Consider the following 12493-nt stretch of genomic DNA (forward strand, 5'->3'; position numbering starts at 1 on the left):
TAATAACATATTTGGATTTTCGAATGGTGTACCGAATGCGCTTTTTGCTTTGGTCTAACTTTATCAAGAAAATGGCTAGTTACCGCTCAACAGCAATAATTTAAAAAAAGCCACTTAAATTATTTTTACCCTTATTCAGGAGTACATAAATTTTCTATTTGCTGTTGATTGATTTTTTAAATAAATTCCAAAATTATATTTTTATATTCTAAATATATAAAAGCCCCAGATAACACAAAAGCGCATTTTCTGATAAGCTATTAAATAAAATTTTCCCAGCCATCTATCTTTTGTAAAAAAAAGTTAGATGGCTCTGTTGTTTTCGAAGCTCTCAAATTTGGTTATAAAATTTCTAAAACCACAATAGGCTCTTAATGGCATTAAAAAGTGACTATAAATCATAAGGATCTTTTAATTTTATCAATTAATTTTATAAATGTGTTGCACACTCAAAATAAAGTAATTCAATTTCCAGTAGCGTTTACTTTAGTTTTTTTAAGAGAGGCATCTCTAGAACGTAATAAATTATTTTGCGATGGACGCGGTTGTTGCCTTTTAGTTTGTATAATACGTAAACAATAAATCATTTTCATTTTGCAATGAATTATCAGTTTTTTTATATTTGCAGCCGGAGCCATTGTACGCGCAGGTCAACATGGAGAAAAAGCGCAATAGACAACCAAGTGTAGGAAACACCAGCCTAAATCACCTAAGCGAGCCGCAGAGTCAAAGTCAAACTGCTCCGTTGCGCGTTTCTGCGGGGAAGGATTCCTGGGTTTAAAACATTATTATATGTTATTATATTTAATAGATATTATCGTGTATCGTCTGGTCTGAAAGTGTTTTTTAATTTCTGGTTATAATGATGTAAAGACTGAATGTAGCAAAAGTAATGGGGTTTAGTAAATAGTAGATTACCGCGACGTAACCAGACTTAGAATGCTTTTATATTTTGACGCAGGAGAAGTTTTATTTTTAGTATATATTTTTATGGTTGTGTTGATCCCCTGATTATGCTTTTGTTACTATTTATTTATACAATTCCTTAAAGTAGACCTTGCTTTCAAAATGTTTCAAATTTTGTTGATACTTTTTAATGATATTGTCTTAAAAGATTTTCTGAAAATCTGTGTGGAGTGTTTTTTTTACAAAAAATATTTTTAGATCAGACTACTGATTTGTATATCAATATTCAACCCTTAAGAACATACAGTGTGACCCATTACGTTTACAGAAGATAATACTTTTTATTGAAATTTTAATTTTGAAGGAAATTGCTTCTCAGATAATATAAAAACTCATCTTTATAAATTTGTACTTCATAAAATTGTGTACACTTAAAAAAGAAACGTAAAATTTTATAGTAACGTATACCGTTGTAAGTTCTTGTCAAAAGATATTATTAAAATAGCTTTTTGTAAACAAATAATAAAAAATAATCTTATTTGCTGTAAATTGTTGGCTCACCTGTATGATGCACTGATTCATATTAAATATGTACTATTTAGTTTATGGTTTACTGTGATTAAGCTACAAGTAAAAGATGCGAAAAAAATAACATTGCCTGTAAATATTACTAGGTACACATACATTTCCAATTTTTAGTTACACACGCATTTTGTGACTTTTATAATACTAAATACTTTAGCAGAAAGATGAATTTATTGTATGTATACTTAAATTATAATCTCATATAAACACATTATAGAGAAAATGATGAGTATTGTTTTTTTTTTGTTCTTTAAATTATATTTTATTTTTATTGATCGGTTTTCTTTTGGTTAAAACCATAAAAATGATTTTCTTAAAATATTTGATCTATTCAATATTACCATAGCGAATTTTAATATTGTTTATAATAAAATAAAATAATTGTAATTAACATGATTTTGTTTTGTCACCTTAACCATGCAAACAGTCCCAAGAGATCGCGTTTACTAGATATGCAGGGTGTTCAACATCTATTATAACTTTAAGTATTTCTACTTAACTCTATCTAAAATATACTTTAATTAAAAGTAATATTTCGAAAAACAAATGTTTTGTCCCGACAGTTAAGATACCGTGAGATGAGCTGATCTACTAAACTTAAGATAAAGGGCTTACTGGAAAAACTGATACCTGACTGTACAAAAATGTCCAAATTATGCAATAAAAGAGTGGAACGACCAAAACCATATGAGGCTCTTAATCTGGTCGAAAGATAGATTGAAGGTCGACAAGGGACGTTGAATATTTGGAAAAAAAACAAGCAAGTAATCTTTTATTGATTGAAAAACCATGCGACTTGAAACGTTATGTTTTTTAAAATTTCTATCAGTTTTTTTTAAACGGACACACCGCGCTCTATTTCAACCGAAAAAAAAACTGTTAAGCCGAAAGTAAAACAAAAAAAAACAAAAACTTTCTATACAAAAATAAATAAAACTCTAATATTAAGTAATTTTTTTAGTCAAATTGATATTGTCAATTTTTATGTCTTTTTAATGCTTTTATTCTTGGGTATTGTATTATTGTGTAAACACATGTGTGATTTAGTTAGCAATCAAGCAATATTTCAGTTATAAATTAAAATATTTAAAAACAGATGAAAGTCTTTCTATCAAAGAAGTCGTATGTCAAAGAAATTCCTTTGCTCAGACATTTAACGCTCTAGTGTAAACTTTCTTTCATAATACTTGCTTCAGTTTTACCTCCACCTAATTTTGGAACGGTAGTTCCAGAACAAGCGCAATAACACTTTGTTAGTATGTATATCTTAAGGGGCTTAAATTTTAACGGCTCTGTTACTAAGGAATTTGCCTTTCTAACCTAGTAGGGTAAATATTTGAAAGCCTTTCAAATTAAGCTCAACGATAATTTTTTTTTCTATTGATTTAAAATTTAATCAAAAGGACAAATCGAGTTTTGGAAATTGAAATCTTAACTAAGTTAACCCTAAATTAAGTAAGTATTGGTTTAATTTTTTGTCGAAATTAAGAATGGACAGAGAACGGTTAAGAACCGATATGTATATATTTTATCATATCGCTTCGTTTATAGAAGAACGTCATAACTCAAAAAACTGCATTTTGTAGATAAATTATAAAAACAATTCATAATCTAACCTATTATTTATGTGAAAGACCGTCACAACTTGCACTTCATAACATAACCGACAATTGGCACAAGTGTCGTTTTACACTTCATCAGATTAACTGATCGGTTATGCGGAAGAACGACAGTTCTTACTTAAATCGCAAGAGAGACTGTTCTTTTGTCCTAATTTTTACGAAAATCATATCATAGAAAAGGATTTATCGCGATTAGAAAAAGATAATGACAAAACAAGAATTAGCGACAACTATGTAGTCGCTGTTTTTGATTTACAAGCTGTCCGGCCATGCCCCAAGGGATATGTCTCTTTTCTACTATAAGTCTAAATTAAATGTCTTAAATTTTACCATCTATGAAATGAAAGGAATAGCAAATTTAGATGAATGTTTCTGCTATGTCTGGGATGAAACGAATGGCAATCGAGGAGCAAATGAAATAGGATCTTGCTTGCTGAGCTATATAGAACATACATCACAGGCTAGATCCGAATGTGACGATCTTGAATTGGTTTTTTATTTGGATAATTACGCTGGACAGCAAAAAAACAAGTACATAATTTCTATGTATATGTATGCTCTAAGAAAGGATCCTAATATTAGATCCATATGCCATAAATTCCTTGTAACGGGACATACGCAAAATGAGGGGGATTGTGCACATTCCGTAATAGAATGGCAAGTAAAGCTCTACAAATCAAGCTCAATATATTTACCTAACGAGTACATAATTCGAACTGCAAAAAAAAGTGGAAAGCCTTTTCAAGTAAAGGAGCTAAGTTTTAAGGATTTTTTTAAAATTTAAAACTTTTAAATGGAAGGATTGGAAATTTCGGACAGAATAAATTAAGCGACATCAGAATTCTTAAAATTGAAAAAAATGATCCACTTAGAGTTTTTTATAAAACGTCGTATTCTCAGGAAGAATTTTCGGCAATGACGATCAAAGTAGTTCGAGGTAAGAGTAACGTAATATCACAGACTCTTGAACCTGCATACAAGTCTAAAATAAAAATTAGTGAACGTAAGCGGTCAGATCTTCAAGATTTAGTAAATGATGCAGGCATTCCATTATGTTATGCAGATTTTTACAATAACCTATAATAAGTGCTATTTACTGTTTGTATCCTTATTACAAAAAAAGACAAAGTCACAATATCAATAAAGTTTAAATATTTTTCTCAAACAAAGTCACAATATAACATATAACGATAGTTACGATAGTTATAACGAAGTTAAAAAAAAATTAATGTAAATCTCATGTCACTTGTTACCCACTATACTTTGAGGTCTAAAATCACAATAAAAGGATTTAATTTGTCTGCAAGATGAAATTGTTACAAAAGATTAAAAATCATTAATCTTTAAACCTCTATTTTGACAAATATTAATCATCCAATTATATTTCGTAAATAAGTGTTATTTAGGAATATTCCAATCCGAGGCAAAATAATTCTCAAAACAGTTTCATAACTGATTTTTTAATATTTTTAACGTCTTATTAAATACAACAATTCTAGGAAGAATCCAATATTCGTGCTACATTTAAATATAATACCTAAAATTATCACCTTCCCCTTATTTGGTAACAATATCTAAAACTAGCCAATCTATACTGAGACAAATTAAAATAAATTATTCCTATATATTAATAAAAATATGTACAATTTAAGCCAAGTGTAATAGCTAACTGATAAATTGCCATACACCTATATTTCTGTATCAAATCGATACAGAGATCCTCAAATAATAGTTCCCGGCTTACACTGTCATCTAATGAAAGCCCTAAGAACTATGAAAATCTATTTTTATTTAATACAGCGACAACCGCGATGAAAAAGTCGCGACAGTTGCTATGTGAAATATCAAACCCCAAATGTTACAAAAACATTTATATAAGAAATTACAAATTATTGACGCTGATGATTTGATTTATCCAACCAATAAAGGAAGAAACTTTCACGTAGACGCCTGGTACATCCACTCTGCCGCATCCAAATCCCCAGGAAACAAGGCCGGCCAGTTCGTAAAAACCGTCGTCCTGACATACTAAAGGACCGCCGCCATCACCCTGAAAAAAATGAATGAAATCGTCAGCATTAAATAAAAAGGTACCAACTTTAATCATTCTTAAATCAACAAATTTGGTATATTAATAAAATTTAATTAAATTCAGTGGTTGGGTTGGGTGGTTGTACAAGCTTCGTCTTGCAAAAAGCATAAGATAAAAATGACTAGAAAAATTTGTAAGGTTTTTGAAATAACAGAATTATGTATTAAAGCATGTATATGTAGCGTTTTTACTGTTCGTTAAGGGGTAAATTGAAACACTCGATGTACAAAAATAGTAAACAGATTTATTTTACACGTTCACACTAAACACGATTATTTAAGACCACTAGAAATATTTATATACACTCTATTTATTTACTCATATTTGTGCTCATATACTCGGCAGACCATGTTTTCGGAAGATTCGCTAACCTACCACGTGTCTCCAAAGATGTTGTGCCGTATGCGGTCGCTTGCGTCACCGGGATGATTCCGGAATAACGAAAAACAGATGATATCCAGTTGAAGCTCAATAGAAAGATGGTGGATGTCGATAGCGGCTTAAGGTTCCCCTCCTGCAACAGAATCTCTTGACAAGTATAACAGCTTACTAGAATTTGGACGCCTATAAACCAAAAGACTCTGACGTATTGGGAATCATCCTACAGTCCAAGTTATCGAGTCCGCATGGTTTGGGAATTGCTAGGCTTCTTAGATCCTCGACAAATAACTCCTTTAGAGAACACAAAGTTTTCCAAACGTTCTTGTGTTGGCTTCTCATGTAATGCCTCTTTGGTAACCACATAGAAAATCTTTTTACCAGTTTCGTTATCTTGAATGCTTGTCCGACTGTGGAGTTAGACTGACGCAGCTTTTAAATATTGACGAACTTTCTGCGGAAAACCTCAGCTATTCCTCCAGATATTTGTTAGTCTCTAGCCACACATCGTGTCCGAGCATACTCAGCTGAATTGGTAAACAGGTCTTGCTGCGCATACAGGTCACGCCGTACCGATTCTTTCAGCCATTAGAATGATAGGCCATTCGTTGGATTTGACGCATCTCAGCGTCTTCGTGGTTTCCATAACATGGAGCCAGTCGGTTAAAATGAATGACTCGAGCTTTACCCCGTGGCGACTTTTGTATTCCGTAAAGAACATTATTGATGACCTCTGGTCGCTTTGGATCGCCCATTCTACGAAGTTTCGATGACAGACTATTTCTTCTCTTACAGACCATTTCGCAACATCGGTTCCCTGTTTCTTTGGTTGCTAAAGCCTACTTTAGCCAAATACTGATTAATTTTATTGTTCTATTCATTTGTTTCACCATATCACTTAACTGCGGGTGTACTGCAGTAGTCCTTGTTTTCTTGATTCTAAGCCTCTGACATATGTTCCGGAAGCTAGATTTGAAATTTCAGCCTTGATCTGAATGTAGCTGCACAGGTACACCAAATAGAACAATCTTTTCAAAGGGACTCATCATATTGGCCCAGTTAAATCTTTCCCTCACTTTTCCCAGAGCCTTTGTTACTCCAAGATGTCCTCCTGATACATCGGCGTGGATTTTCTCTAGCCCCTGTAAAGTCCGACATTTATGCACTTAGTATCTCTTACAGTCATTATAAACTCATATTATAGACGTGCATTAGCCGTCAAATTTCTACAGAAATGTAGACTCTTGTTGGTACATTTTATCTCTTTTCTTCGACGACTAGTCTAGGACGTTTACAGGACATATTTTTTTTAGGTGGAGCATAATTAAGTGAACTTGAGAATAACTAAAAATTATTTATTGAACTTATAATCTATCATTAGAAAATGTATGAAAAATAATTTTGTACATTTTCATAACAAATGACCTGGCGTATCTAAAATTGCCTCTCTTTTGTTTTCAGATGTCCACCCTGTTCGGAAATATTTCAGTTCTGGGTATTGGGGAAGCTCAATACTCTCTTCTTTCCTAACTTTATATTGAGAATACTCAGCTTATGAGACAAGGGTGCTTTAGAATTTAAAAAAAACTCTTTCCGTTAGAGCTAAAAAACGCCAACTTATTCCATAAAACCCTTTTTACACGATTTAACCTCACTACCTCAGTAAATAAAATATAACTGTAAATTTTAGATATGATCTTAACGCCAGATTTGGTGATCGATGGCTAATGCCTGAACATAAATTAAACATCCATAAGAGTTATTAAATACTAATGACTCACATAATAAAAATACAAATACTTAATGTTTGCATGTATAAACAAGTCAAGTGTTTCATTTATTCTCAAGTCAAATACACATATAATTTTTATAACACGAGATACATGTTGGGAAATGAAGATTGCACGTTGTCCAAAATAATGGAAAAATCGCTTTCTCTCGTCGACGGATGGTTTCATCCAGTTGTCTGATATTTTTTGTTTTAATTTTTTACAGAACAGCGCAAACGTGTGATTGCACGCTGCATTTTTGAATTTTAAAACTTATTATGGCTGCTTATACTCCTTACGAAAGAGTTACATTATTAAATAGTTTTATGGAGGCAATTCGGCCGTACAATGTAGAGATTTGTTATCAATTACATTTGAAAACAGATAGATTTTTTGCGAAAAAAACAATTTTAAATTTGATTTCATATTTTGAGACATCCTTTTTTTCCTTTAAGATTGTTATAAATGCCACACCAAAGTGCAAGAACCTTCTTTTGAAAGAAACCAGGAGCAAGAGCGAATGGAAGATATAGTGTGTAGTGCCCTACAAGTGGATTCAACACAATCAAGAATTGTTGGAGAGGAACTGGGTATGGACCATAAAACTGTTATGTGTTTACGAAATAGTCGATTTTCAGGTTAATCTTCTTTTCTATTACACGGAAAACATAATTCTTTCTTTGTACGATGTTAGTCTGGAAAATAAGAACAGAAGTTTTCAATTCCGTACTCAGTATCCATAACATTGAATCATTGGGCCAGTATATTGGGCGATTACATTATTGATAGCACTTAATATTTTTCGAAATGTTACTACAAGTAATGCAGTAACCTCTATCATAGTCATATGCATACTAATGTTGTGTTAAAAAACAACGACGTAGCAGGCGAGTAGTAGAGCACCTTATTTGAGCACCTCTCTATTGGTACTGATCGATTGCCAAACTTGTATATAAATATAACGAATTATAAGAGAAGGCTGGAAGACACCGGTATTTTAGCCTTTAAGGAGGAAAATATATTTGTCTAATGTATAGAAAAATCCGCAAACACGAAGCAGACAATTCTATATACTCTCTTCCCCGCAAAATAGTGGTCGTTAGAACAAATAAAATTAAACAACAACAGAAGGTTTAGACAAAACTTGATAAAAATAATTTATGTAAAAGTGTCCGCTGGCTTATATTTACATTATAACATTGGACGTATTTATTGCCATACGATATAAAAAATACGTACACATGTATTCCTGTGAGGGATGTTAAAATTTTAAGCTTCATCTAGTATTTATTTAAGTGAGGCACCTATGCATTCTATTTAGTCTTATAACGAACTTACCTGACATGCGTCGTTGCCCTCCTCTCCACCTGCGCAAAAACTACTAGCAGGTAGGATAAAAATTTTTTCAGTAACCGCGTTGACTTTTCTGATACATTCTGCGTCACTTACAATAGGTAGTTCAGCTTCTCTTACTCTTAGTGGTATAGGACCAGCTGAAATTACATTAGACATAATATTGAGCAATATTTTTACCTTTATTTTCTGAATAAAGATCGATTTGTCTCACCTTCGCCCATGTATCCATAGCCTGTAACCGTGCATCTTTTCCCAGCAGCGTGGCTAACTCCTCTAGCCGGTAAGCATACCAGGCATACCCCATCTTTGAGTTCAGCTTGACCGTGAAGTTTTAATAGGGCAATATCATTGTCCAATGTCTGACTATTGTGGTTATGGTGAATGTAAGTAGTGGCTACTCGTAACGTTTGTGCGCCGGGACTGCCATATTTTTTAGTTAGGTCATGATCACCCACCCGAACGTAGATTGCGTCTCCCGATCGAACGATACTACAAATGCAAATATAAGTGATCATTGTGTTATGAAATTATATCAAAATATGTACTTTGTTACACAATGCGCGGCAGTAAGTACCCATTGAGTTCCAATAAGTGCTGCTCCGCAAAGATATTGATTAAGGCTATTAATAAGAGCCACTTGCCAGCACCATTCTCCTTGATCTCCATCTTCTCCTCCCACCACTCTGCCCATTCTTGAAGTACCTTTTACTCCGCAAACGTACTTGCTATAGACCTGTGCTCTTTGTGTGGTTGCAACTGGTTTTGGACTATCAGTAGCTAAAAATAGAAAATACTGACTATTCAAGGTGATAGATCATATAAACCTCTAGAATATTATTGATTTGTATATTACAAATAAGTTAAGTCGACCAAATACAGTCAAATGTATTAGTAATAACTTGAGGATTCGAAGCTAGTTTGTGTTTGCGGTATAACTTCAGATGGTATAAATAAGGAAGTTGATAGATAGGGCAGGAATTACTATTAAACTCTCACAGCTTATATGGTTGATGTTCATGCAGTACGGTATAAAAGCTAGTTTATATTCCGGATATACATTAATGATAAAAGAAATATTTTATTGCTACTAATAAAGAGTATTTACAAATTTAATTGTATGTTTTTGCAAAAAAAGTTGTCTTTAAGTAAAAAAAGTAAACCCTAAAAACATACCAAAGTCCTTTTGGTATATTTTTAGGGTTTACTGTTTTCTCTAGGATTGTAATAATAATTTGGCAGTGAACTGAGTTGCTATAATATGTCAGGCGTATCTGAAAATGCTTTCATTAAATCTCCTTTTTGTTATTTTGTCGACACTCTGTGCCTTTAATTTGCCTGCATATTGCAAATTTGCTTGTTCCTTTTTTCAAATTCCCTCGTCTACTTTCTCTTTTAGGCTTATCCCATTAAGCCTTCTTTATCAAGCACTAGATTCTCCCTCTGCCCCCCAGGGTCATCCCCTTAACAATTTTAAATGGCAAGAGGTATCGAGTAATAGCTTAACCGTCTGAAATATATTTCCAGCAAGACGGCGCTCCTCCTCACTAGGTTCTTCCCGTTCGGCAATGGCTAGACGACGAGTTTCTAGATAAATGGATAGGGCGAAGGGGGCCTATAGAATGGCCTGCTAGATCTCCTGATATAACGCCGTTGGACTTTTTTCTATGGGGTCATTTAAAATCTATTGTGTTTACTCCCCAACCTGAAAGTTTGAATGAACTTCGTCAACGTATCATCGACAGCTGCCATGATATCCCACAACATGTTTTTGAAAATGTCCGTCAGGAATTTGAACATCGCCTATATCATTGTTTGGCCAAAAACGGGCAACATTTTGAACACTTATTGAAATAAAAACTGATATTTTCATGTTTTTGTTTTCTATCTGAGCAAATTAAGATAAACAAAGATTTTTCTAATTTTCTCGAAAACGAATCGACCGATTTAAAAAATCAAACGTCAAAATAAAAAACTTTGAAAGACCTTTTAAACAAGCTATTACTCGATACCTGTTGCCATTTAAAATTTTTAAGGGGATGAACCTGGGGGGCAGAGGGTGAAAAGGGGTGAAGTAATTTTAGGTTAGAAAGTTGTGCCCCTTGACAAACCTAGTTTTTTTTTTTTAAACAGTGGTTTTCGATAAATCCGTGGTGGGAAGTTTTCAAATGAACACCCTGTTTTTAGAAAGTTTTACGTAAATTTTGAAGAATGTAGCATAATTTTTTTTCAAAAAATATCCACTAGAAAGTGTAGTATTTTATTTAAGAAAAAAAAATTACACTTTGCATCGAGAATTTACCTATGGTTACAACTATTTGCGGGACTTTTGCCATTACAAACGTAACACTATTGTGTTGAGCATGTATTTTGCCTAAAAAGTTAAAAAAATATACAGCGGATTTTCTGGAAACTGCCTTTTAAACCACTAAGGTCTACATTTTGAAGAAAAACAGAAAAAATTAAATATGTCGAAAACTATCAACTTTTGCATAATACATATTAGGGTTCAATTTACTTCTTACCCCCTCCCCTATCACATCTCCAAAGGAATGTATCGAATTACCAGTAACCCTGTATATGTTGCTTTTATTTCTTAAGCCTGCGTTCTGACGCTGCTTCTTTGTTTTAGGTATTCTATACAAATGTTTAAATAGATTTTCAACGTAAAATGATGAATTTGGCAAACTTGGCTAAAAAACCGTATAATTATCCAATGTCTTTTGTCTTCTCATGCTTACATATATTATTATTAATATATATAAGAGAGACATTTTAAACGAGACAATTTCGATACTTGGATACTTTGCGAGTCGCACTGTAACTCTATTCTAACACAGCTATATACTGAGTGCTTAAGATGAGGATCCTAAGGATATGGATCTCGGTACCTGGTGGAGACACAGTTTGGGTTCAACTAGAAAAAATTGCTGCTCCTTAAAGCATATTTACAGGCCGTTGGAAAACTTTAATTAAATCTAGTATTTACTACTTAATATTTTTTTATGAAATCAAATTTACTTACTAGTTTGAACAGGAACAGAATGAACGGTAAACTGGGGAGGGTTTGGACCAACTGTAGAAGGTTCTTTACTCGCAGGCTCATCTTTCTGGCCCAAAGCCTCTTTTATTAATGATTTTGAGGCACAGCATTTTGTACTTGCTTTTCTGCATTTAAAAATTTCGGTCATTTCAGCATTTCCTGAAATAAATACGGTTACTAACAGTAAATATGACTGACTAGATGTTAACTTTTGAGATGACTAAAAATAAATAAGTAAATTTATTTGACAATAACTAAGTAAGTATCTCGACGAATTTAATTTTCTTTTGTAGTATATATTTTGAGGTCATAGCTCTAAATTTAAGTTATTCTTAATTAAAATGAAAAACGTTCTTACTAAAGCAGGTGAAACTTAAATAGGAAACAATACAGGAGCCGGGACAGTCAGGTCTAGGATCCATTGTAGTGGTTGTAGTAGTAGTATGTGGTTTTTCAGGCTTCGGCTTTGAAGTGTAACTGCTTCTTGTATTGTCGCAGCAAACAGAACCTTTCTTGCAGTTTGACGTATGAGGAATTAATACAGAAGGTCGCTCGCAGAAGGCGGCCATGATATTTAAAAGACAAAATCCTGGGCATGATGGTCCTGGGTCTCTGGTTGTTGGACGGAATGTTGTAGTTGTACGGATTGGTTGTCGTGTTACTGGTTCTTCCAGCTAAAAATATGCAGAAATAACACTTTTCTGATTTATACAATTGTCATTTTGTCAATTTGATTTATTTCCAA

The 12493-nt window shown here is 33.1% G+C and overlaps 2 protein-coding genes across 11 annotated transcripts in view; one reads left to right on the forward strand and one right to left on the reverse strand.

Moving 5' to 3' along the window:
- The window catches only part of LOC126749129 (catenin delta-2), a 51055-nt gene extending 49173 nt beyond the window's left edge, over window positions 1–1882 (forward strand). For 9 of the 10 annotated variants that reach the window (XM_050458777.1, XM_050458776.1, XM_050458782.1 and 6 more), the window contains one exon: window positions 629–1882. In XM_050458777.1, coding sequence (XP_050314734.1) covers window positions 629–781 — 153 coding nt within the window. In that variant the 3' untranslated portion in view covers window positions 782–1882. The remainder of the gene's footprint in view (window positions 1–628) is intronic. The other variant, XR_007664903.1, reaches the window with a different exon arrangement.
- A 2674-nt stretch (window positions 1883–4556) lies between these two features.
- LOC126749131 (protein masquerade) overlaps window positions 4557–12493 on the reverse strand; it is a 45854-nt gene continuing 37917 nt past the window's right edge. The window contains exons 5-10 of the mRNA XM_050458785.1: window positions 12107–12422; window positions 11731–11907; window positions 9254–9485; window positions 8920–9197; window positions 8691–8845; window positions 4557–5163 (exon numbers count right to left, since the gene is read on the reverse strand). Of these exons, the coding sequence (XP_050314742.1) occupies window positions 4996–5163; window positions 8691–8845; window positions 8920–9197; window positions 9254–9485; window positions 11731–11907; window positions 12107–12422 (1326 nt within the window). The 3' untranslated portion in view covers window positions 4557–4995. The remainder of the gene's footprint in view (window positions 5164–8690; window positions 8846–8919; window positions 9198–9253; window positions 9486–11730; window positions 11908–12106; window positions 12423–12493) is intronic.

Source organism: Anthonomus grandis, chromosome 22 (assembly GCF_022605725.1).
Source record: "Anthonomus grandis grandis chromosome 22, icAntGran1.3, whole genome shotgun sequence".
Classification (NCBI taxonomy): domain Eukaryota; kingdom Metazoa; phylum Arthropoda; class Insecta; order Coleoptera; family Curculionidae; genus Anthonomus; species Anthonomus grandis.